Source organism: Carassius carassius, chromosome 15 (assembly GCF_963082965.1).
Source record: "Carassius carassius chromosome 15, fCarCar2.1, whole genome shotgun sequence".
Classification (NCBI taxonomy): domain Eukaryota; kingdom Metazoa; phylum Chordata; class Actinopteri; order Cypriniformes; family Cyprinidae; genus Carassius; species Carassius carassius.
This window is the reverse complement of record NC_081769.1, coordinates 9327110-9350049: the sequence shown is the minus strand read 5'-3', so window position 1 is coordinate 9350049 and position 22940 is coordinate 9327110. Positions and strand designations below refer to the sequence as shown.

At 37.9% G+C, this 22940-nt stretch overlaps 1 protein-coding gene across 2 annotated transcripts in view; it reads left to right on the top strand.

Annotated features, from left to right (window-relative positions):
* The window catches only part of taf2 (TAF2 RNA polymerase II, TATA box binding protein (TBP)-associated factor), a 165406-nt gene that overhangs the window by 63352 nt on the left and 79114 nt on the right, over positions 1-22940 (top strand). For both annotated transcript variants that reach the window (XM_059567327.1, XM_059567326.1), the window contains exon 15: positions 8306-8371. In XM_059567327.1, the coding sequence (XP_059423310.1) occupies positions 8306-8371 (66 nt within the window). The remainder of the gene's footprint in view (positions 1-8305; positions 8372-22940) is intronic.

Here is a 22940-nt window from a genome sequence, read left to right as displayed (position 1 = left end):
TCGCCACAAAGTTGTTGTAACTCAGGCATAAAATGTTTGATCTTCCCCAAACTTCACATGTTTGATAAGAGTCCGGGCCTGAACACATCTGAGGGCCAATATTCCATTATAAGGATAGTGCCACCTGCTGTTAACAGGAAGATTGGCACATATATGGAATATACTTTGATATATTCCACGTATATTTATGACTTTAAATGCATATTTCTCACTGTTCACCTTTTTACTAAAGCCACTCGCTGTCGTGAGCCCGGGTGCAAAAGCCTGTTCATAGCTGCTTGTAGCTTTAATTAATACATTGTAGTTTATATACATTTCAAGAGGGTGGGATACACAGAGGTGGACACAACCTAAACAAAGCATGGAAATGCAATCGGGAAAGTGGCATTTTCCCAGCCTTGATCTCATCAGCATAACAGTGTCATTTAAATACAGAGGTGCCTGATACCTTACCTCATAATAATTATCATACCCATACCTTAAAATTATCATAGAAAAAAAGGCACAGCTGTGCCTTGAGTTTAGCAGGCACCTTCATGATTGGGACCTTGCCCTATCATGAAGACAAAAGGTTAATGTCTCAGGAACCTGTGCTGCTTGACCTGATAATTTCAGAATGTCATAATCTTAACCTCAAAAACACAAAGTACATACTATTACATTGGAAACTAGATTTAACATAGTACAAATTTGCAGTGGTGGACAGTAACGAAGTAGCTTTACTTCGTTACTGTACTTAAGTAAATTTTTCAAGTATCTGTACTTTACTGGAGTAGTTTTATTTTGAGTAACTTTTACTTTTACTTCACTACATTCCAAAGCATAAAATCATACTTTTAACTTCACTACATTTCATAAAACATATCGTTACTCCCTATAATATATCACGTGCTCCGACACGCAGAAGCGGTGTTTGATTCATCATGAACGAACTGAGTCTTTTCAAAATAAACTTAAATCAGATCGCAAATCGCACCAAACGATTCGTTTACGAATTAGAATGATCCGATTGCAGCCTACTGTCTATGGATTGCAGCTGTTCTGGAGTCGACCACTCACTGATTCAAATGAACCAGTTTAGTGCGAGTCTTCAGAAGTAAGAACCGGGAGATCTTGTGAGCGCGCGTGGGTCTGATGTTGCTAAAAGTAAGTTACTAATGTCGAAATTTTTGATTAATTATTGTAACTGAAAATCATATTTAGGTCAAAATTGTCAGTTGTTTGGGAACTAAATCCGTTGTAAAGAGTGATCTATTTAAGTCCACTGAAATGCTCGAGTGCAGATGATGCAGACACATCAATTTTAGGTAAAAAAAAATAAAAAAATAAAAACACATTAAAATTACACAGATTAAATACAATAACTCATGCACGTTCAAATTCCCTGCTGCCGTAATGTTAACAGTTTTATTAAAATGCTACCATCCCTATGTGACGTCTGTTTTTATATTGTTTATCAACAGTAACGTTTGGATTAACTAGACGAGTAGACAGACATGAATGTTTATTCATAACCGTACTGAAAATAAGTAAATATTGTTAGCTGATGCTAATTGTCTAGCTAACAAGCTTGCTGGTGCTAAGTTGAGGTAATTTTTATATATAATGTCCAAATATTTTTATTCAACCACCTATATATATATATATATATATATATATATATATATATATATATATATATATATATATAGATAGATTACATCTGGGGAGAAAAGAAAGGATGTGATGTTCAGAACATGGTAACTACAGTAATTATCAAAGTGGGAAGAGATGCACCCTGTTTGGCCAGGGGTGTTTTTACACCACAGACAAAGTTTGAGAAGGAAAAAAAATCCAGGGGCGTAGCCATCTTTTCAGAAGTGAGGGGGACAGAAATTATATATATATAGGCTATATATGTAGGCTATATAACATTTCTTTAATCTATATAGCTTACCAATCAACAGTTTTTGAACAGTAATATTTATGTTTTTAAAGAAGTATCTTCTGCTCACCAAGCCTGCATTTATTTGATCCAAAGTACAGCAAAAAACAGTAATATTGTGAAATATTTTTATATTTAAAATAACTTTTTTCCCTATTTGAATGTATTTTAAATTGTAATTTATTCCTGTGATCAAAGCTGTATTTTCAGCATCATTACTCCAGTCTTTAGTGTCACATCCTTCAGAAATCATTCTAATATGCTGATTTGCTGATTATCAATATTTAAAACATGAGTATTTTTTTCAGTAGCCTATTTGATGAATATAAGGATCCAAAAATTAGCATTTATGTGAAATAAAAAGATTTTGCAGCATTGTACACTATATATCATTCAAAAGCTTACAGTCAATATAATTTTAGTTTTTTGGAAAATAAATTATAGAAATGAACACTTCTACTTAGCAAGGACTCTTTTGTGGTTTCGAGTCTCAGGCCGGCAACACCATGACTAAGGTTCTCTTGAGCAAGACACCGAACCCCCAACTGCTCCCCAGACGCCGCAGCATAAATGATGCCCACTGCTCCGGGTGTGTGTTCTCAGTGTGTGTGTGTTCACTGCTGTGTGTGTGCACTTTGGATGGGTTAAATACAGTGCACGAATTCTGAGTATGGGTAACCATACTTGGCTGTATGTCACGTCACTTCACTTTAAATTGATCAAAAGTGATGATAAAGACATAATTTTCTATTTCAGATCCAGATTTCTATTTCAAAATAAATGCTGTTCTTCTGAACTTTCTATTCATCAAAGAAACCTTTTTTTTAATTATTTCTGAAGGATTGTCTGACTGGAGTATTGATGCTTAAAATTCAGCTTTGAAATTTCAACAAATTACATTTTGAAATATATCCAAAAAAAAAGTTAATATAAATAGGTTATATATATATATATATATATATATATATATATATAATATAAATATTTCACAATTTTTCTGTTTTGCTGTACTTTGGATCAAATAAATACAGACTTGGTGAACAGAAGAGACTTCTTTAAAAAAATATTAACAAGCTTACTGTTCAAAAACTGTTGACTGGTAGTGGATACAATAGGCAACTTAAATTTTTCTCAAATTTCTAACTTTTAATTGGCTTAGAAATCTATAACTGCTGGACAATAACAAATAATAATGATTTGTTTATATACTACAAAATGTTTTTATCAATTAGCACTGCATTGTTCATACTTTATTTATCACCTGCTGAAGATGACTTGAAAAACCATATATTATTGCAATCGTATGTTTAATGTCTTCGTGTTTCCAAAAGTTTCTGGCCTTTTTTTTCTGTGTAAAAACTGCTTTCATACAGCGGTAGCTGGACGCTTTTGCCCATATTAGGAATTTCCTGATATGACTTTCTGCGCAAGAGTGCCCTCCGGCTTCCAGTATGAATGAAACACACACTGCAGGAGAGTTCAGCGCTCTGTGATGTTCATCTCGCTGTATTCTGGGTCCGAATAAAATATCAAATCATGTGCAGCCTATCACGTCTCTTTGAGCTTAAATCTATATTTATTCACACCAGCTCTTGAAAACCTCTATGTTTATAAACCTCTATAATTATATTTTCCTTTAAAATGTTCTTCCTAACTTCAGGCCTTATTATCATGTCATATATAGTCCTAACTGTGATGTTCTGTAAAACAACAAACTTTAAAATACTTTGTTCTTACTGGTGAAAATCAGATGGTCATCTCTGTTTTCTCTCATGTACATCACAGTGTAAGCTTTCACAGTTAACATCACTCTCATCAGCGTAGTCCATATCAACAACAAAAATATATCTTGACTCCATATAGTTGTTATTTTGGAAAAAATCCCAGGTATTTTGAGCAGTAGGATTATTAAAAATATGTGCGAATATAAAATTTAATTAAGTAGCCTATATAAAATTTCAGTACTTTTTTACTTAAGTACATAAAAAATCGAGTACTTTTGTACTTTCACTTGAGTAAAATTGAAAAAGGAGTACTTTTACTCTTACTGGAGTAATATTTTATTATATGTATCTGTACTTTTACTCAAGTACTTGATTTGTGTACTTCGTCCACCACTGCAAATTTGTAATCCCACAAAGTGGACTTGCTTGATCAACATTGAGGATTCTTACTGGAGTCTGTCTTGTCAGCTGCATCCTAACAGAGGAAGAAACAGATCGATAAATACATTATCAAGTCAGTTAGATAATTCTATTGTCAAATATTTAAGATCATATGCTGCGTTCACACCATGTTCTACTTAGAGCTGTTCATTTCCTTGGACGGGGAGCTGTGGATTTCTATGGCAACACTATCGATGCCTAAATTAATCTGCAGGAGTCAGGTACAGTCACATGATACAAGTAGCAACTCACAGAAAATTCAAACATTAAAGTTACAGTCTTCATAAGGGCTTCTGACTTAAGGTTTTACATTTAATTGTGCAGTGTACCCGTCAATAAAGTGATCCTCCTCAGTTCTCTTGGAAACAAAAGCCATGTCTATTAAACGTGGTCGTTAAATTATTGCACTCACCATATTAGTGCCACCTTCGTCTCTCCCCCGCTGCATTGGCGGCTGCTGTATGAGCAGTGGTGTACCGCACATCTTAGAGGCCACTCCGCAAAGAATAAGATGGGGCACGTCCAATCCAGCAGTGATGTCATGTACGAGAATGTATTGCACAGGAAACAAACAAAAATAAATAAATTAAAAAGAATAAATATGCTACATAGATATTAAGAAAAAAATACTTTATACATATACCAACTTTTGCAATTAAGTCACATGTCTTATGAGTTTCTATTTCAAATTGGAAAATACCATGAAAAATTGTATTCCTGCAACCATTTTTTTGAGACTATATCTAGCCCCCCCCCCCACCGCAAATGTAAATATTTACCAAAAATATTACCAGAAAGCTCAGTAATTTTTGTTCAGAATCCAACAAATAATATATGATTTTGAAGGTATTTTATTGTAGAAAGTGAAAATTTAAATAACGAATTTTTGAAAATTTGCTCATTGTAAGTAATTTTGCCAGCATAGGTCACAAATGGAGAGTATAAATGGACAGATGTGCAAAGGAAAGTTTAAATCCCTACACTAAATGTTTTGATGTCGTCCACTTTCGACCACTTCCAGAGGTTGTCGAAAATGCATTCGACCAAATTGCTTTTGTAGTGTAGGCGCTGATGTGGTCAAATGCATTCGAGCAGCCACAAAAGACTGCTTACTCTCCGCCTACTGACATAATACACATGTAATCTTTGCGAGACGTTCAAGGATGCATGCTTATCAGACAGGATTTAAACTTTGTAATCTGGACAGAAGAGCTTAAAATACCAGGTTTAAATGGGTATGTGTCTTTGTCCAACGGGTATGTGATCCGATCAACCAAAATGCATATTAACTGGAGTCGATTAACGCGGATATGCGTTTTGAGTCATTTTCTCCTGATAACCCCGAGAAGAACTTAAATTACACTTTCAGTTTTAATCGTACGCATAAGAGCAATACATCAATCGAATCTGTAAAGGGTCTACTTTTTTTGGATACAGACATAATAACAACAAAACTTTGTGCACTTATAAAATAAAGATAACAAACAAGGTGCGCTGTCTGCAGCCTTTGTCTGCGCTGATCTTCTTTTACAAACATGTCATTAAAATGAACTGCAACTCCGTGAATACTCAACGAAAAGAAATGAGAGAGATATCTATATAAAGTTTGACATGTCTGCTTTTAAACTTAACAAGTGCCGCTGAAAACAGATATTCTGTGATAAAGTAATCCATATGAAAACAACGCGATGTCTGTTTTTCATGTCTCCCTTCATTATATCTAATGTGACCACGCCCCCGCGCTGAACTCGCTATTCAGATTCAAACTGAAGCGTGCGGCTTGAATACTCCCATAACAGACGAAAAAGCAGCCAGACTGTTCAAGTTTTTTTATTTTACCGTTTGCTTCGCGATGAGAGGAATAAGACATAAATCACCCCAAAAAGATGTAATGTGGTTGAGGATTTGAGAAATGGATTTCCTCAGAAAAAAAAGAATGAAGCACTTTATTCAGCAGAGTCTCTTTTTATTTATTTATATACTTGTACTAGTTTTCACATAACGTGTAAACATTTTACTAGTTAGACTTTTTCCAAATACTTTTTCCAAACTATAATTCCTGACTAAATGTATACTTGTATAATCAAGTGAAACATTATGAAGTTTCAATAACAATATACAATACTATACCATTCAAAAGCTTGATGTAAATAATATAAATGTAACAAATAGATAACTGTAACAAATGTAAAAACAATGCTTTTCTTTCAATTTATTCCCCCTAAAATCCCAGAAAAATATAATATATATAATGATAATAATAATAACAATAAATGTTTGTTTTTTTTGTAGAAAATAAGATTGTTAAAAGGATTTCTGAAGGATTGTGTGACTGGAGTAATGATGCAAAACAATTAGTTTGAAAGTCAGCTTTGATTGTTTCTAATAAACTGTTTAACTGCTCCCCCAAGTGGATAATAAATTATGTTGTGGGATAATTAAATATATTCTTAATAAACTACAAACATAAAATTATATACTTTTATTTTGTTCTCACATTCTTTCTTGTAACTCCTCACTCACAGTGGCACAGCTGACTGAATGGCTCATTATGCGGCCCTTTGTCTTCTCAGGTGTAAATCACAATGATATTCATGGTTGTTTGACGCCTACTCGCATATGACTTTTAACAAAAAAAAGTGTCTTAGAAAATTTAAATCAATATATTGTTTTCTGTGAGTGAGTTAACAAGATGATTTTCACATAATTTAGAAAGAATAATTCTAGGCTACAAGCTCCAGTTCTCAAAAATCCCGGGAACCATTGTTCTTTGTTTTATGGCCTTTTTCAAGTGTTTTAACATTTTTAGTTTTTCACTAACCACGCATAATATTTTTTTCCTCAAAAACACAATCATGTACATACATGCATTTCACATATTATTATAGCCCAGTTTGTGCTGATTAAAGTGAGATTAGACTTTACCCATTTAGATATTTATAAGAAACTGAAAAAAGCTCAAATGTCAGGGCATGACAAAACTTCTCCAGGCCCCAAAAATACCCTTAGACTCCAGAGGGTTAAAGGGTTCATATGACATTGCTAAAAATAACATTATTTTGCATATTTGTTGTGATGTAATTTGTTTTATCTGAATTCCTCATGCATTTGATACATTTTTTTTTTTTACGCCCCTTTCAGTAATGTGATGCTCTGTCTGGCGCAAAGGCAATAAATCCCATTATAAAAAAAGGCCTTTGTTGCATCCAGTGGGGACATAATTACTGATTATAATTACTTGTACTCTTTTTATGCATTGTGTAAAGATAAAACAATGTCTGCATTCGAGATCGGAGAAATGAAAAGCAACAATTGTTACTCTGCATTGAATTTGAATCATCAGTGGCTAATTCTTTAAATATAAAAATGTACCTACAGACTATGAGTCAGAAGCGCCAGACTGCCCTTGCAAGGTTGGAATTGCCCCACTTTATAGAAACAGACACTGGCATTGTAGGCTTCTCTATCTCCTGTGAAAAAAATGTGTTGCACACATATGAATATTTGAGTTCAACTGTTCCGGAACAGTGTTGTAAATGCCACTTAACCACAAATTTCTAGTTGTGTCCTCATTTGGAAGGCCAAACAAAGTAAGTTTCGCTTACCTGGCGGTGGCAGCAACAGCAAGAATTAAAGCTACGTCTTTCTTTGTATGAACATTTGAGTGGTGTTATGCAAATCTTCCTACGTCTTGACCACATCATGTTAGAATGAGCTGCTTAACGTAGTCATTGCTGACTCCAACCTTTATAAAGAATATCTCTTTGAATTTTAGATTTTAGTCTTTGCAACTTTACAGATCTTCTTTATGCACCAAGAGATTGTAACACTCCAAAGAGAAAGGAAAAATTTAAATTGTAGAATATGGCCCCTTTAATTCCAAGTGTAAATAGGGGCCAGAAATGGAGATTATAATGAAGTTCAAAAAGAACACAAACTTTTGTGTTGACAGATCATGAGAATGTTCAGCATGAACACACATTCACTCTGAATGTGTTAACCTTTTACTGTGATTTCTTTATTCTGTAAATGTAAGGAACGTCTTTATATTCAATTAAATGACAGTTACGGTCATAAAATGCTTGAATTACATGTTGACTTTAAATTCTAAATGTAATATCCAATAACAGATCATTATAAAAAAATTTTTCTTGTCATGAAAATAGTAACAGAAGCTGGCATGGCGTTAAACACAAAACAATTCTTTCATTGCCAGGAACAAGAAGAAGAAAATCCCTCTGATGAATGGAGAGGAAGTCGACATGGACTTGTCAGCCATGGAGTAAGCTGTTTTTATATTTTATGTATTTATCGTACATATATCAGTGAATGTTCCAACTATTAAGTGTGTAATACTTAGGAATTCAGGTACGGTACATTTCAGTAACATTTAAGATGAATGCCTTTGAGCATACTTTGTCCAGTAGCTGTAATTGTTTCAGCAGTATACCTCCCTCAGGGCTCCAAACAAAAAAATCGAGTAAGGAGCCATTGGCTCCTATAAGAAAAAAACTTAGGTGCCAAATGATTATTTTAGGTGCCACAGAATAAACATGTTTTATGTGTTTTATTTAAATTATTTATTTTACATTTGAACTTTTTAAGCATACTGACGTGTTTATGTCTCATCTTTTCTTGACTTTATCAGCATTTTAATCCATCTTGTAGATGACCTGGGAATGAAGGTTCACTTAAAGTGGGAGCTAAATGTCTTTTCCAACTTGAAACATACAGTCATGCGTTGTTTATTACACAAAATCTGTACCAATATCATGGACCATAAGCATCACTTGGCCCCTGAGTATAGTTTGGGGTCCTCCTCAATGCTTCCTGTAAATGTTGTCATACTCTCTTAAAAATAAAGGTGCTTCATGATACCATAGAATAACCTTTTTTCCTGTCTAAATGGTATTATAAAGAACCTTTAACATTTGAAGACAATAACAGATTATGAAAAGGCCAGAAAGAGATTGTTCTTCAAAGAGCCTTTGACTGAATGGTCCTTTGTGGAACCAAAATTGATCTGTGAAGAACTTTTTAAGCTCCTTTATTTTTAAGAGTGCATGTCTTTCACACTTTCAGTCTGTTTTTCTTAATTAGGGCCCGAGCACTGCAGTGCGAGGACCCTATTGGAATTGCTCTTCTTCTTCTTCTTCTTCTTCTTCTTCTTCTTCTTCTTCTCCTTCTCCTTCTCCTTCTCCTTCTCCTTCTCCTTCTCCTTCTCCGTAATGAAGGGCATTTTGAGGGCCTAAACATGCTCCAAAACTCACGAAACTTTGCACACGCATCAGGACCGGCGAAAATTTACATCTGATATAGGTTTCAGAAGTGGGTGTGGCAAAATGGCTCGATAGCGCCACCTGGTAAATTTCAACGGAGTGTCTCTCGAGCTACGTTTCACGTACATGCATGAATATCGGTACGCACGTGTAACACACCAATACCTACAAAAAAGTCTCTTGGTACAAAATCTAAAACCCAACAGGAAGTAAGTTATTTTGAATTTCCTGTGCAGATTTTTGTGCAGTTTTTGCCGTTTCCATGCCTCATACTTTGACGAACTCCTCCTACAGTTTTAATCAGATTATCTTCAAATTTGGTGAGGGTCATCATAAGACCTTTGTGACGTTAAATTGCGAAGCTTTTGAGTTTTTGTCAAGGGGTGTGTCCCTGGCGGCCTGACAAAGTTTGATGTTTCGCTGTGAAACAGGAAGTTGCTGTAACTCAGGCAAGCAATGTCCGATCTGCCCCAAACTTCACACGTGTGATGGGTGTTCTGTCCTCAACAAACACCCATGACCGAATTCAGTTATAGTCATAGCGCCACCTGCTGGTAACAGGAAGTGACATGGTTAACACAGTTATGGACTCCTTGCAAAATGATAAAAGGCATCAACAAGGGTTAAATAGGCTGGCAAAATTTTATAAGCATGCTAATACATGCTAACAACATTTAGCTAAGTGCTAAAGCATGCTACTAATGCAGTGAAACAGGAAGTTGCTGTAACTCAGGCAAGCAATGTCCGATCTGTCCCAAACTTCACACGTGTTATGGGTGTTCTGTCCTGAACAAACAGCCATGACCAAATTCAGTAATAGTCATAGCGCCACCTGCTGGTAACAGGAAGTGACATGGTTAACATTGTTATGGACTCCTAGGAACATATTAAAAAGTGCCAACAAGTGTTTAATAAGCTGGCAACATGCTAGTAACCTACTAATACATGCTAGCAACAATTAGCTAAGTGCTAAAGCATCATATTATTGCAGTGAAACAGGAAGTTGCTGTAAATCAGGCAAGCAATGTCCAATCTGTCCCCGAACTACACACGTGTGATGGGTGTTCTGTCCTGAACAAACACCCATGACCAAATTCAGTAATAGTCATAGCGCCACCTGCTGGTAACAGGAAGTTACATGGTTAACATTGTTTTGGACTCCTAGGAACATATTAAAAAGTGTCAACAAGTGTTAAAAAAGGCTGGCAACATGCTAGAAACATACCAATACATGCTAGCAACACTTAGCTAAATGCTTAAGCATGCTAGGGATGCAGTGAAAAAGGAATTTGCTGTAACTAATGCAAGCAATGTCCGATCTGCCTCAAACTTCAAACGTTTGACAAGAGTCCTGTCCTGAACACATCAACATGCTCATATTTAATTATATTCATAGTGCCACCTGCTGGCAACAGGAAGTGGCATGTGTAACACTGTTATGGACTCTTTGCAAAATAATAAAAGGCATCAACAAGGGTTAAATAGGCTGGCAAAATTTTATCAGCATGCTAATAAATGCTATCAACATTTAGCTAAGTGCTAAAGCATGCTACTAATGCAGTGAAACAGGAAGTTGCTGTAACTCAGGCAAGCAGTGTCCGATCTATCCCAAACTTCACACGTGTTATGGGTGTTCTGTCCTGAACAAACACCCATGACCAAATGCAGTTATAGTCATAGCGCCACCTGCTGGTAACAGGAAGTGACATGGTTAACACAGTTATGGACTCCTAGGAACATATTAAAAAGTGCCAACAAGTGTTAAATAAGCTGGCAACATGCTAGTAACCTACTAATACATGCTAGCAACACTTAGCTAAATGCTAAAGCATGCTAGTGATGCAGTGAAAAAGGAATTTGCTGTAACTAATGCAAGCAATGTCCAATCTGCCTCAAACTTCAAACGTTTGACAAGAGTCCTGTCCTGAAAACATCAACATGCCCATATTTGATTATATTCATAGTGCCACCTGCTGGCAACAGGAAGTGGCATGTTTAACACTGTTATGGACTCCTTGCAAAATAATAAAAGGCATTAACAAGGGTTAAATAGGCTGGCAAAATTTTATAAGCATGCTAATACATGCTAGCAACATTTAGCTGAGTGTTAAAGCATTCTACTAAGGCAGTGAAAAAGGAAGTTGCTGTAACTAAGGCAAGCAATGTCCGATCTTCCCCAAACTTCACACGAGTGATAGGTGTTCTGTCCTGAACAAACACCCATGGCCAAATTCAGTTATAGTCATAGCGCCACCTGCTGGTAACAGGAAGTGACATGGTTAACACTGTTATGGACTCCTAGGAACATATTAAAAAGCATCAACAAGTGTTAAATAAGCTGGCAACATGCTAGATACATACTAATACATCCTAGCAACACTTAGCTAAGAGCTAAAGCATGCTACTAATGTAGTGAAAAGGAAGTTTCTGTAACTCAGGCAAGCAATGTCCGATCTTCCCCAAACTTCACACGTGTGATAGGTGTTTTGTTCTGAACAAACAGCCATGACCAAATTCAGTTATGGTCATAGCGCCACCTGCTGGTAACAGGAAGTGACAAGGTTAACGCTGTTATGGACTCCTAGGAACAAATTAAAATGTGTCAAAAAGGGTTAAATATGCTGGCAACCTTCTAGAAGCATACTAAAACATGCTAGCAACAATTAGCTAAGTGCTAAAGCATCATATTATTGCAGTGAAACAGGAAGTTGCTGTAAATCAGGCAAGCAATGTCCAATCTGTCCCCGAACTACACACGTGTGATGGGTGTTCTGTCCTGAACAAACACCCATGACCAAATTCAGTAATAGTCATAGCGCCACCTGCTGGTAACAGGAAGTTACATGGTTAACATTGTTATGGACTCCTAGGAACATATTAAAAAGTGTCAACAAGTGTTAAAAAAAAAAAAGGCTGGCAACATGCTAGAAACATACCAATACATGCTAGCAACACTTAGCTAAATGTTAAAGCATGCTAGTGATGCAGTGAAAAAGGAATTTGCTGTAACTAATGCAAGCAATGTCCGATCTGCCTCAAACTTCCAACGTTTGACAAGAGTCCTGTCCTGAACACATCAACATGCCCATATTTGATTATATTCATAGTGCCACCTGCTGGCAACAGGAAGTGGCATGTTTAACACTGTTATGGACTCCTTGCAAAATAATAAAAGGCATCAACAAGGGTTAAATAGGCTGGCAAAATTTTATAAGCATGCTAATACATGCTAGCAACATTTAGCTATGTGCTAAAGCATGCTACTAATGCAATGAAACAGGAAGTTGCTGTAACTCAGGCAAGCAATGTCCGATCTGACCCAAACTTCACACGTGTGATGGGTGTTCTGTCCTGAACAAACACCCATGACCAAGTTCAGTTATAGTCATAGCGCCACCTGCTGGTAACAGGAAGTGACATGGTTATCACAGTTATGGACTCCTTGCAAAATAATAAAAGGCATCAACAAGTGTTAAATAGGCTGGCAAAATTTTATAAGCATGCTTATACATGCTAGCAACATTTAGCTAAGTGCTAAAGCATGCTACTAATGCAGTGAAACAGGAAGTTGCTGTAACTCAGGCAAGCAATGTCTGATCTGCCCTAAACTTCACACGTGTTATGGGTGTTCTGTCCTGAACAAACACCCATGACCAAATGCAGTTATAGTCATAGCGCCACCTGCTGGTAACAGGAAGTGACATGGCTAACACAGTTATGGACTCCTAGGAACATATTAAAAAGTGCCAACAAGTGTTAAATAAGCTGGCAACATGCTAGTAACCTACTAATACATGCTAGCAACAATTAGCTAAGTGCTAAAGCATCATATTATTGCAGTGAAACAGGAAGTTGCTGTAAATCAGGCAAGCAATGTCCTATCTGTCCCCAAACTTCACACGTGTGATGGGTGTTCTGTCCTGAACAAACACCCATGACCAAATTCAGTAATAGTCATAGCGCCACCTGCTGGTAACAGGAAGTTACATGGTTAACATTGTTTTGGACTCCTAGGAACAAATTAAAAAGTGTCAACAAGTGTTAAAAAAGGCTGGCAACATGCTAGAAACATACCAATACATGCCAGCAACACTTAGCTAAATGCTAAAGCATGCTAGTGATGCAGTGAAAAAGGAATTTGCTGTAACTAATGCAAGCAATGTCCAATCTGCCTCAAACTTCAAACGTTTGACAAGAGTCCTGTCCTGAAAACATCAACATGCCCATATTTGATTATATTCATAGTGCCACCTGCTGGCAACAGGAAGTGGCATGTTTAACACTGTTATGGACTCCTTGCAAAATAATAAAAGGCATCAACAAGGGTTAAATAGGCTGGCAAAATTTTATAAGCATGCTAATACATGCTAGCAACATTTAGCTGAGTGTTAAAGCATTCTACTAAGGCAGTGAAAAAGGAAGTTGCTTTAACTAAGGCAAGCAATGTCCGATCTTCCCCAAACTTCACACGAGTGATAGGTGTTCTGTCCTGAACAAACACCCATGGCCAAATTCAGTTATAGTCATAGCACCACCTGCTGGTAACAGGAAGTGACATGGTTAACACTGTTATGGACTCCTAGGAACATATAAAAAAGCATCAACAAGTGTTAAATAAGCTGGCAACATGCTAGATACATACTAATACATCCTAGCAACACTTAGCTAAGGGCTAAAGCATGCTACTAATGTAGTGAAAAGGAAGTTTCTGTAACTCAGGCAAGCAATGTCCGATCTTCCCCAAACTTCACACGTGTGATAGGTGTTTTGTTCTGAACAAACAGCCATGACCAAATTCAGTTATAGTAATAGCGCCATCTGCTGGTAACAGGAAGTGACAAGGTTAACGCTGTTATGGACTCCTAGGAACAAATTAAAATGTGTCAAAAAGGGTTAAATAAGCTGGCAACCTTCTAGAAGCATACTAAAACATGCTAGCAACACTTAGCTAAGTGCTAAAGCATGCTACTAATGCAGTGAAAAAGGAAGATGCTGTAACTCAGACAAGCAATGTCCGATCTGCCCCAAACTTCACACGTTTGACAAGGGTCCTGTCATAAATAAATCAACATGCCCATATTCGGTTATAGTCATAGCGTCACCTGCTGGCAACAGGAAGTGTCATTTTTAACACTTTTATGCACTATTTGCAACACAGTAAAATATGCCAAATATGACATTTTGTGCTAATCATGCTAGAAATATTTTCAAACATTCTAGCAACACTTAGTATGTGCAAAACGATGCTATTAATACTATAAAACAGGAGGTTGTTGTAACTCATGCATACAATTCCCCATCTTACCCAAACATCACATGTTTTATAAGAGTACTGGCCTGAACACAACTAAAGGCCAATATTCAATTCTAAGTATAGCGCCGCCTGCTGGCAACAGGAAATTAATTATTTTATACTAACTTAAACATGACTTGTCTGATCTGCCCGAAACTTTGCATGTTTGGTAAGAGTCCTGGCCTGAAGAAATTTACATGTCAATATTCAGTTATAATCATAGCGCCACCTGTTGGCAACAGGAAATGTGGCACAAATATTTACTATTTTATAAGCATATGGCCCAACGTTCACTGTTCCTCCTATGGGCACCGGGTGGTGGTGAGCCCGAGTGCGAGGGCCCTTTCATCGCTGCTTGCAGCTTTAATTAGTAAAATTAAATTTTATAGGAGGAGTTGAATCATGTAGACAACAGGTTAAGTAAAAATATTAAAATTCAATAGCTCATAAATATAGCAAAATGCTCCCCTTTATAGTTATTTTTCTAGCTGACTGATGAGCTTATGGATACCGAAAGGTTACTGAGGTTAATATTACGTTGCAATGTTTACAAGCTTTACACGTTTTCCGCAGTTTGAAAGTGTTGTACTATAGAATCTCTTATAAAATAGCCTACCTTTTGATGTTAATTCATGTTCATTATGTACTCTAGTAGTAAAGAGCAAGGTATGATAGGTTCACGTGCTGCTTGAACTGAGGCACTACTCGCGATCGCGCCTGCCGCATGGCCGGCGACACACTGGATGTGTGGCGAGGCCGCGCAAGCATCTCAGCCGCGTGGCGTGTCCGTTTTTAATTCGGCTCCCATGTTAACAGGTTAGAGCTTGCAGACTGCCTGCGTGAGATGCGCGTCTCAGGCACGGCTCGAGCCTCGCGGAAAACGCATGCATGCTAGAAATAGAACCGACACCTATTTTTCACGCGACACGCGCGCGTGTTGGAAGCGTTTCCAGGCAAAATATAATAGGAAAATATGTTTGTCATTTTGTACACAAATACATATTAATTCATGAAATTTTGATGTTTGAAAGTCTATAGGTTGACATAAATTCAGATATAAATGTAATTTAAAAAATAAATAAATAATTATCGATTTTCAAATATTGCACCTGTCAAACATAGTATATTTTGCCGTCAAAACTGTTGACGGTGTCCTTTATCCGTAGGCGTAGGGTTAGGTGTGTAAAAAAAAAGTTGATATTGTTGTCATGAAGACGAGAGCCTGGTCTGTCAGCGGCCTCCCTCTATGTCACCTACAGCAGCAGCAGCTGCGTGTCAGGAGTGTAGCAGCTGCCTCGCGTTTTCTGTGTCTTTACACACTAGAATCGTGCCTGACGCGGCGCTGGCGCGCTGCTGATTCTGTGGGGTCTCACTCAACCCAGAATGGCCTGCTGGTTCGAAAATATGCAAGGAGTCATTTTATTGTTTAGTAATAAACTGGTGTTTTCGGTGTCGCTGCAAAAATGAAGTTGACAATGCAGAATCGCCATGAACGCCAGAGAGAAATGCACATTTCATATGGACTACATCATCAGAGAGTAGCCCATTTATTTTGGTTTGAATATTTTAGTTTAAAAGAAGACATTTCAAGCTTTTTTGTTATATATAGCCCATATTTCTCAAATCTGTGAGGCACACGCTGAGTTCAGTTCACATGCAATGCAAGTGATCCTGCCATATTAAATACGGGCAACTGACTGATAAAACATTGATCAAAATTAAGATTCAATTTATACAAAATTAAAATCTTTTAAAAATAGTTTTCTATAAAACAAAACGTAATGAAGTAGTCAAAATCATGTTTTACCAAAAACAGTGCCGTTGCTCACCATGTAGTCTTCTTTGCCGCCTCCATTTCTACGTGCAGACTGAGCTTGTGCGTCATCTTCATGCCAGTTATTCAGCCAATAAAGTGTAGGCGTATGTATTTCAAAAATGTGTCTAGTACTATATAAATGACAAAGGTTTAATTGGCATTTTTATTTCAAAGGACCCGAATATCATTAAAAATATTTTTGGATGACTCTTAACCGCGGGCAACCGCAGGCACCCGCTCATTTTGGATCAACCCGCGCATCACTGACTCACACACAGATTTCCTTTGCTCTGTTAACAAAACCAGATGCGCGTGCTCAGATCATAGACTCAGATATATGCTGCCTTACAACGTGTTTCCTCTCACTCAACCTGTGTCCTGTGCACTCACAACTCTCTCTGTGCTCACGCGCAATATATTAAATCTTTTCGCACCTTTCTATTTATAACCTTTTCTGTTCTCATCTTTTACCGCGTGCAGTGTGAACGTTCTGATCCGTTAACATGGGCTCGAAAAAAAGAAGGCTAAGCATCACAGACAGTGTGTGAACCTGGACTTAGGCATATGCCGAGTCAAGTCAAGTCACCTTTATTTATATAGCACTTTAAACAAAATACATTGCGTCAAAGCAACTGAACAACATTCATTAGGAAAACAGTGTGTCAATAATGCAAAATGATAGTTAAAGGCAGTTCATCATTGAATTCAGCGATGTCATCTCTGTTCAGTTAAATACGATATCGCTGTAGATGAAGTGTCCCCAACTAAGCAAGCCAGAAGCGACAGCGGCAAGGAACCGAAACTCCATCGGTGACAGAATGGAGAAAAAAAACCTTGGGAGAAACCAGGCTCAGTTGGGGGGCCAGTTCTCCTCTGACCAGACGAAACCAGTAGTTCAATTCCAGGCTGCAGCAAAGTCAGATTGTGCAGAAGAATCATCTGTTTCCTGTGGTCTTGTCCTGGTGGTCCTCTGAGACAAGGTCTTTACAGGGGATCTGTATCTTGGGCTCTAGTTGTCCTGGTCTCCGCTGTCTTTCAGGGCAGTAGAGGTCCTTTCTAGGTGCTGATCCACCATCTGGTCTGGATACGTACTGGATCCGGGTGACTGCAGTGACCATCTGATCTGGATACATACTGGATCTGGTGGCTACGGTGACCTCGAAATAAGAGAGAAACAGACAAATATTAGCATAGATGCCATTCTTCTAATGATGTAGCAAGTACATAGGGTGTTATGGGAAGTGTTCCCAGTTCCGGTTTTCCTAATTAATGCAGCCTAAAAATCCTTTAACGGCTTTGGATATTAAAAGCATATTAATATGTTATGTGTATGCCAGGTTAAAGAGATGGGTCTTTAATCTAGATTTAAACTGCAAGAGTGTGTCTGCCTCCCGAACAATGTTAGGTAGGTTATTCCAGAGTTTAGGCGCCAAATAGGAAAAGGATCTGCCGCCCGCAGTTGATTTTGATATTCTAGGTATTATCAAATTATCAAGTTTTGAGAACGTAGCGGACGTAGAGGATTATAATGTAAAAGGAGCTCATTCAAATACTGAGGTGCTAAACCATTCAGGGCTTTATAAGTAATAAGCAATATTTTAAAATCTATACGCTGTTTGATAGGGAGCCAGTGCAGTGTTGACAGGACCGGACTAATATGGTCATACTTCCTGGTTCTAGTAAGAACTCTTGCTGCTGCATTTGGGACTAGCTGTAGTTTGTTTACTAAGTGTGCAGAACAACCACCCAATAAAGCATTACAATAGTCTAACCTTGAGGTCATAAATGCATGGATTAACATCTCTGCATTTGACATTGAGAGCATAGGCCGTAATTTAGATATATTTTTGAGATGGAAAAAGGCAGTTTTACAAATGCTAAAAAACGTGGCTTTCTAAGGAAAGATTGTGTTCAAATAGCACACCTAGGTTCCTAACTGATGACGAAGAATTGACAGAGCAGCCATCAAGTCTTAGACAGTGTTCTAGGTTATTACAAGCAGAGTTTTTAGGTCCTATAATTAACACCTCTATTTTTTCAGAATTTAGCAGTAAGAAATTACTCGTCTTCCAGTTTTTTATATCGACTGTGCATTCCATTAGTTTTTCAAATTGGTGTGTTTCACCGGGCCGTGAAGAAATATAGAGCTGAGTATCATCAGCATAACAGTGAAAGCTAACACCATGTTTTCTGATGATCTCTCCAAAGGGTAACATAAAGCGTGAAGAGTAGCGGCCCTAGTACTGAGCCTTGAGTTACTCCATACTGCACTTGTTATCGATATGATACATCTTCATTCACTGCTACGAACTGATGGCGGTCATATAAGTACGATTTAAACCATGCTAATGCACTTCCATTAATGCCAACAAAGTGTTCAAGTCTATGCAAAAGAATGTTGTGGTCAATTGTGTCAAACGCAGCACTAAGATCCAATAAAACTAATACAGAGATACACCCACGATCAGATGATAAGAGCAGATTATTTGTAACTCTAAGGAGAGCAGTCTCAGTACTATGCTACAGTCTAAATCCTGACTGGAAATCCTCAGATATACCATTTTTCTCTAAGAAGGAATATAATTGTGAGGATACCACCTTTTCTAGCATCTTGGACAGAATAGGGAGATTCGAGATTGGTCTATAATTAACTAGTTCTTTGGGGTCAAGTTGTGGTTTTTTGATGAGAGGCTTAATAACAGCCAGTTTGAAGGTTTTGGGGAAATATCCTAATGACAATGAGGAATTAATAATAGTCAGAAGAGGATCTATGACTTCTGGAAGCACCTCTTTTAGGAGCTTAGATGGTATAGGGTCTAAAATACATGTTGTTGGTTTAGATGATTTAACAAGTTTATACAATTCTTCCTCTCCTATAGTAGAGAATGAGTGGAACTGTTCCTCAGGGGGTCTATAGTGCACTGTCTGATGTGATACTGTAGCTGACGGCTGAATGGTTGCAATTTTATCTCTAATAGTATCGATTTTAGAAGTAAAGTAGTTCATAAAGTCATTACTGCTGTGGTGTTGGGAAATGTCAACACTTGAGGCTTTATTTTTCGTTAATTTAGCCACTGTATTGAATAAATACCTGGGGTTATGTTTGTTTTCTTCTAAAAGAGAAGAAAAGTAATCGGATCTAGCAGTTTTTAATGCTTTTCTGTAGGATATGTTACTTTCCCGCCAAGCAATACGAAATACCTCTAGTTTTGTTTTCCTCCAGCTGCACTCCATTTTTCGGGCTGCTCTCTTTAGGGTGCGAGTATGCTCATTATACCATGGTGTCAAACTGTTTTCCTTAACCTTCCTTAAGCGTAAAGGAGCAACTTTATTTAAAGTGCTAGAAAAGAGAGAGTCCATAGTTTCTGTTACATCATCAAGTTGTTCTGAGGTTTTGGATATGCTAAGGAATTTGGTTACATCAGGAAGATAACTTAAAAAGCAGTCTTTTGTGTTAGAAGTGATGGTTCTTCCATACTTGTAACAAGAAGTAGAATTTACAATTTTGGCTATATGAATTTTGCACAGAACTAAATAATGATCCGAGATATCATCACTTGGCTGAATAATTTCAACACCATCAACATCAATTCCATGTGACAGTATTAAATCTAGAGTATGATTTCGACAATGAGTAGGTCCTGAAACGTGCTGATCCCAATGCATCGTTTTCATTATCAACATGGATATTAAAATCACCAACTATTAAAACTTTATCTGCAGCCAGAACTAACTCGGATGTAATATCACCAAACTCTTTAATAAAGTCTGTATGGTGCCCTGGTGGCCTGTATACAGTAGCCAGTACAAACATAACAGGGGATTTATCATTAACATTTGTTTCTCTGGATAATGTTATATGAAGCACCATTACTTCAAACGAGTTATACTTGTAGCCTGCCCTCTGAGAAATCCTGAAAACGTTGTTATAAATTGAAGCAACACCTCCACCTTTGCCTTTTAGACGCGGCTCATGTTTATAACAGTAATCTTGGGGGGTGGACTCAATTAAAATAATGTAATCATCAGGTTTTCGCCAGGTTTCTGTCAAACAGAGCACATCTATATTATGATCAGTGATCATATTATTTACAAAAAGTGTTTTCGTAGAAAGGGATCTGACATTCAATAAGCCAAGCTTTATCATTTGTTTATCCATATTGCTTCTGTTTTTTTATTTGTTGAACCTCAATTAAATTGTTAATCTTAACTTGGTTTGGACGTTTTTTGTTTTTTCTAGTTCGGGGAACAGACACAGTCTCTATAGTGTGATATCTAGGTGAAAGAGTCTCTATGTGCTGAGAATTAGCTGACCTCTGTGACGGGAGGCGGCTAGCAGACGGTCGGTTTAGCCAGTCTGTCTGCTTCCTGACCTGGGCCCCAGTTAGTCAATATGAACACTAAGACTATTTGCCATATTTCTAGAGAGAAGAGTGGCGCCACCCCAGGAGGGATGAAGACCATCTCTTTTAAACAGGTCAGGTCTGCCCCAAAAGCTCGTCCAATTGTCTATGAAACCTATGTTATTCGGTGGGCACCACTTAGACATCCAGCCATTGAGTGATGACAATCTGCTATGCATCTCGTCACCACGGTAAGCAGGGAGGGGACCAGAGCATATTACAGTGTCTGACATCGTGCTTGCATGTTCACACACCTCTTTACGAGTTTACACCTCTAACGCGTCCAATTGTCTATATAACCTATGTTATTCTGTGGGCACCACTTAGACATCCAGCCATTCAGTGATGACAATCTGCTATGCATCTCGTCACCACGGTAAGCAGGGAGGGGATCAGAGCATATTACAGTGTCTTCATCTTGCTTGCAAGTTCACACACCTCTTTAATGTTATTTTTAGTGATCTCCGACTGGCAAAGTCGAACATCATTAGCCCCGGCATGAATAACAATCTTACTGTATTTACGTTTAGCTTTAGCCAGCACTTTTAAATTTGCCAAGATGTCAGGTGCTCTGGCTCCCGGTAAACATTTGACTATGGTGGCTGGTGTCTCTATATTCACGTTCCGTACAATAGAATCACCAATAACTAGAGCACTTTCATCAGGTTTCTCAGTGGGTGCATCACTGAGTGGGGAGAACCTGTTTAATGTTTTGATCGGAACAGAAGAGCGGTGTTTTGACCCACGACTACGCTGCCTCACTGTCACCCAGTTGCCCTGCTGCAGGGGCTCTGTTTCCGGAACCGAACAATGTACAGGAATCCCTGAGCTAGACGCATCCAAAGCCGTATCTAGAGCCCTAACATTCTTACTGTCCTCAATTAAAGTTTGGATGCCTGTCTCTAATTCTGAAATCTTCTCTGTCAGCCTAACTTTTCCCCTGCATTTATCACATGTGAATCCCTCATCTGCGACAGAGATAGATAAACTGTACATGTGGCAAGAGGTGCAAATAACAATAGCAGGAGCCAGGACAAGACCACAGGAAACAGATGATTGTTCTGCACAATCTGACTTTGCTGCAGCCTGGAATTGAACTACTGGTTTCGTCCGGTCAGAGGAGAACTGGCCCCCCAACTGAGCCTGGTTTCTCCCAAGGTTTTTTTCTCCATTCTGTCACCGATGGAGTTTCGGTTCCTTGCTGCTGTCGCCTCTGGCTTGCTTAGTTGGGGTCACTTCATCTACAGCGATATCGTTGACTTGATTGCAAATAATGCACAGACACTATTTAACTGAACAGAGATGACATAACTGAATTCAATGATGAACTGCCTTTAACTATCATTTTGAATTATTGACACAGTTTTCCTAATGAATGTTGTTCATTTGCTTTGATGCAATGTATTTTGTTTAAAGCGCTATATAAATAAAGGTGACTTTGACTACTCACCATGCTTGATTAAATATTCTTACTGCGGTTGTTTGATGAACTTGTGAAAAACTGGAGTGAGAGAGAGGAGAGGAGAAAAGAAAACAGCGATAGGTTCGAGTGAAAACGCTAATGACAAGCTAACGAGTGCTAACGCTTTGCAGGTGTACTGCACTCACGGATATAAAATAAAAGTGAACGATCAAAATTAATCTGATAAGATTGATCGATAATATCAGAAATATGGTGTGAATTAAGTTATACTTAGCCCAGTCTGCTCTGTTCTCGCGCTCCACTTAGGCGCGCAGCATCCTGATTGGTTCTGATAACATACTGCGGGAGGTCAGGGCCGTGGAAAATCGTGCCATAAAGCGGTTTAGAAATCGCGCACACTCAAATCGCGAATTCATTTCGATTTCGATTCATCGCCCTAGTTCATGGGGGAAATTCCAAATGGAAGTGATCATCCCTATCCCCTTGGTGTGGGGACTTTGGAGTGAGCAGGGCACACGCGTGCCATTATATAATTGTTTAGAATGCTCTTGGCAAAGAAAGCAATGTAATTTCCTCATCTTCAGCTGGCATGTTTCTGTGACAACGCAGCAGGATGTCCATCAGCATGTCCATCAGC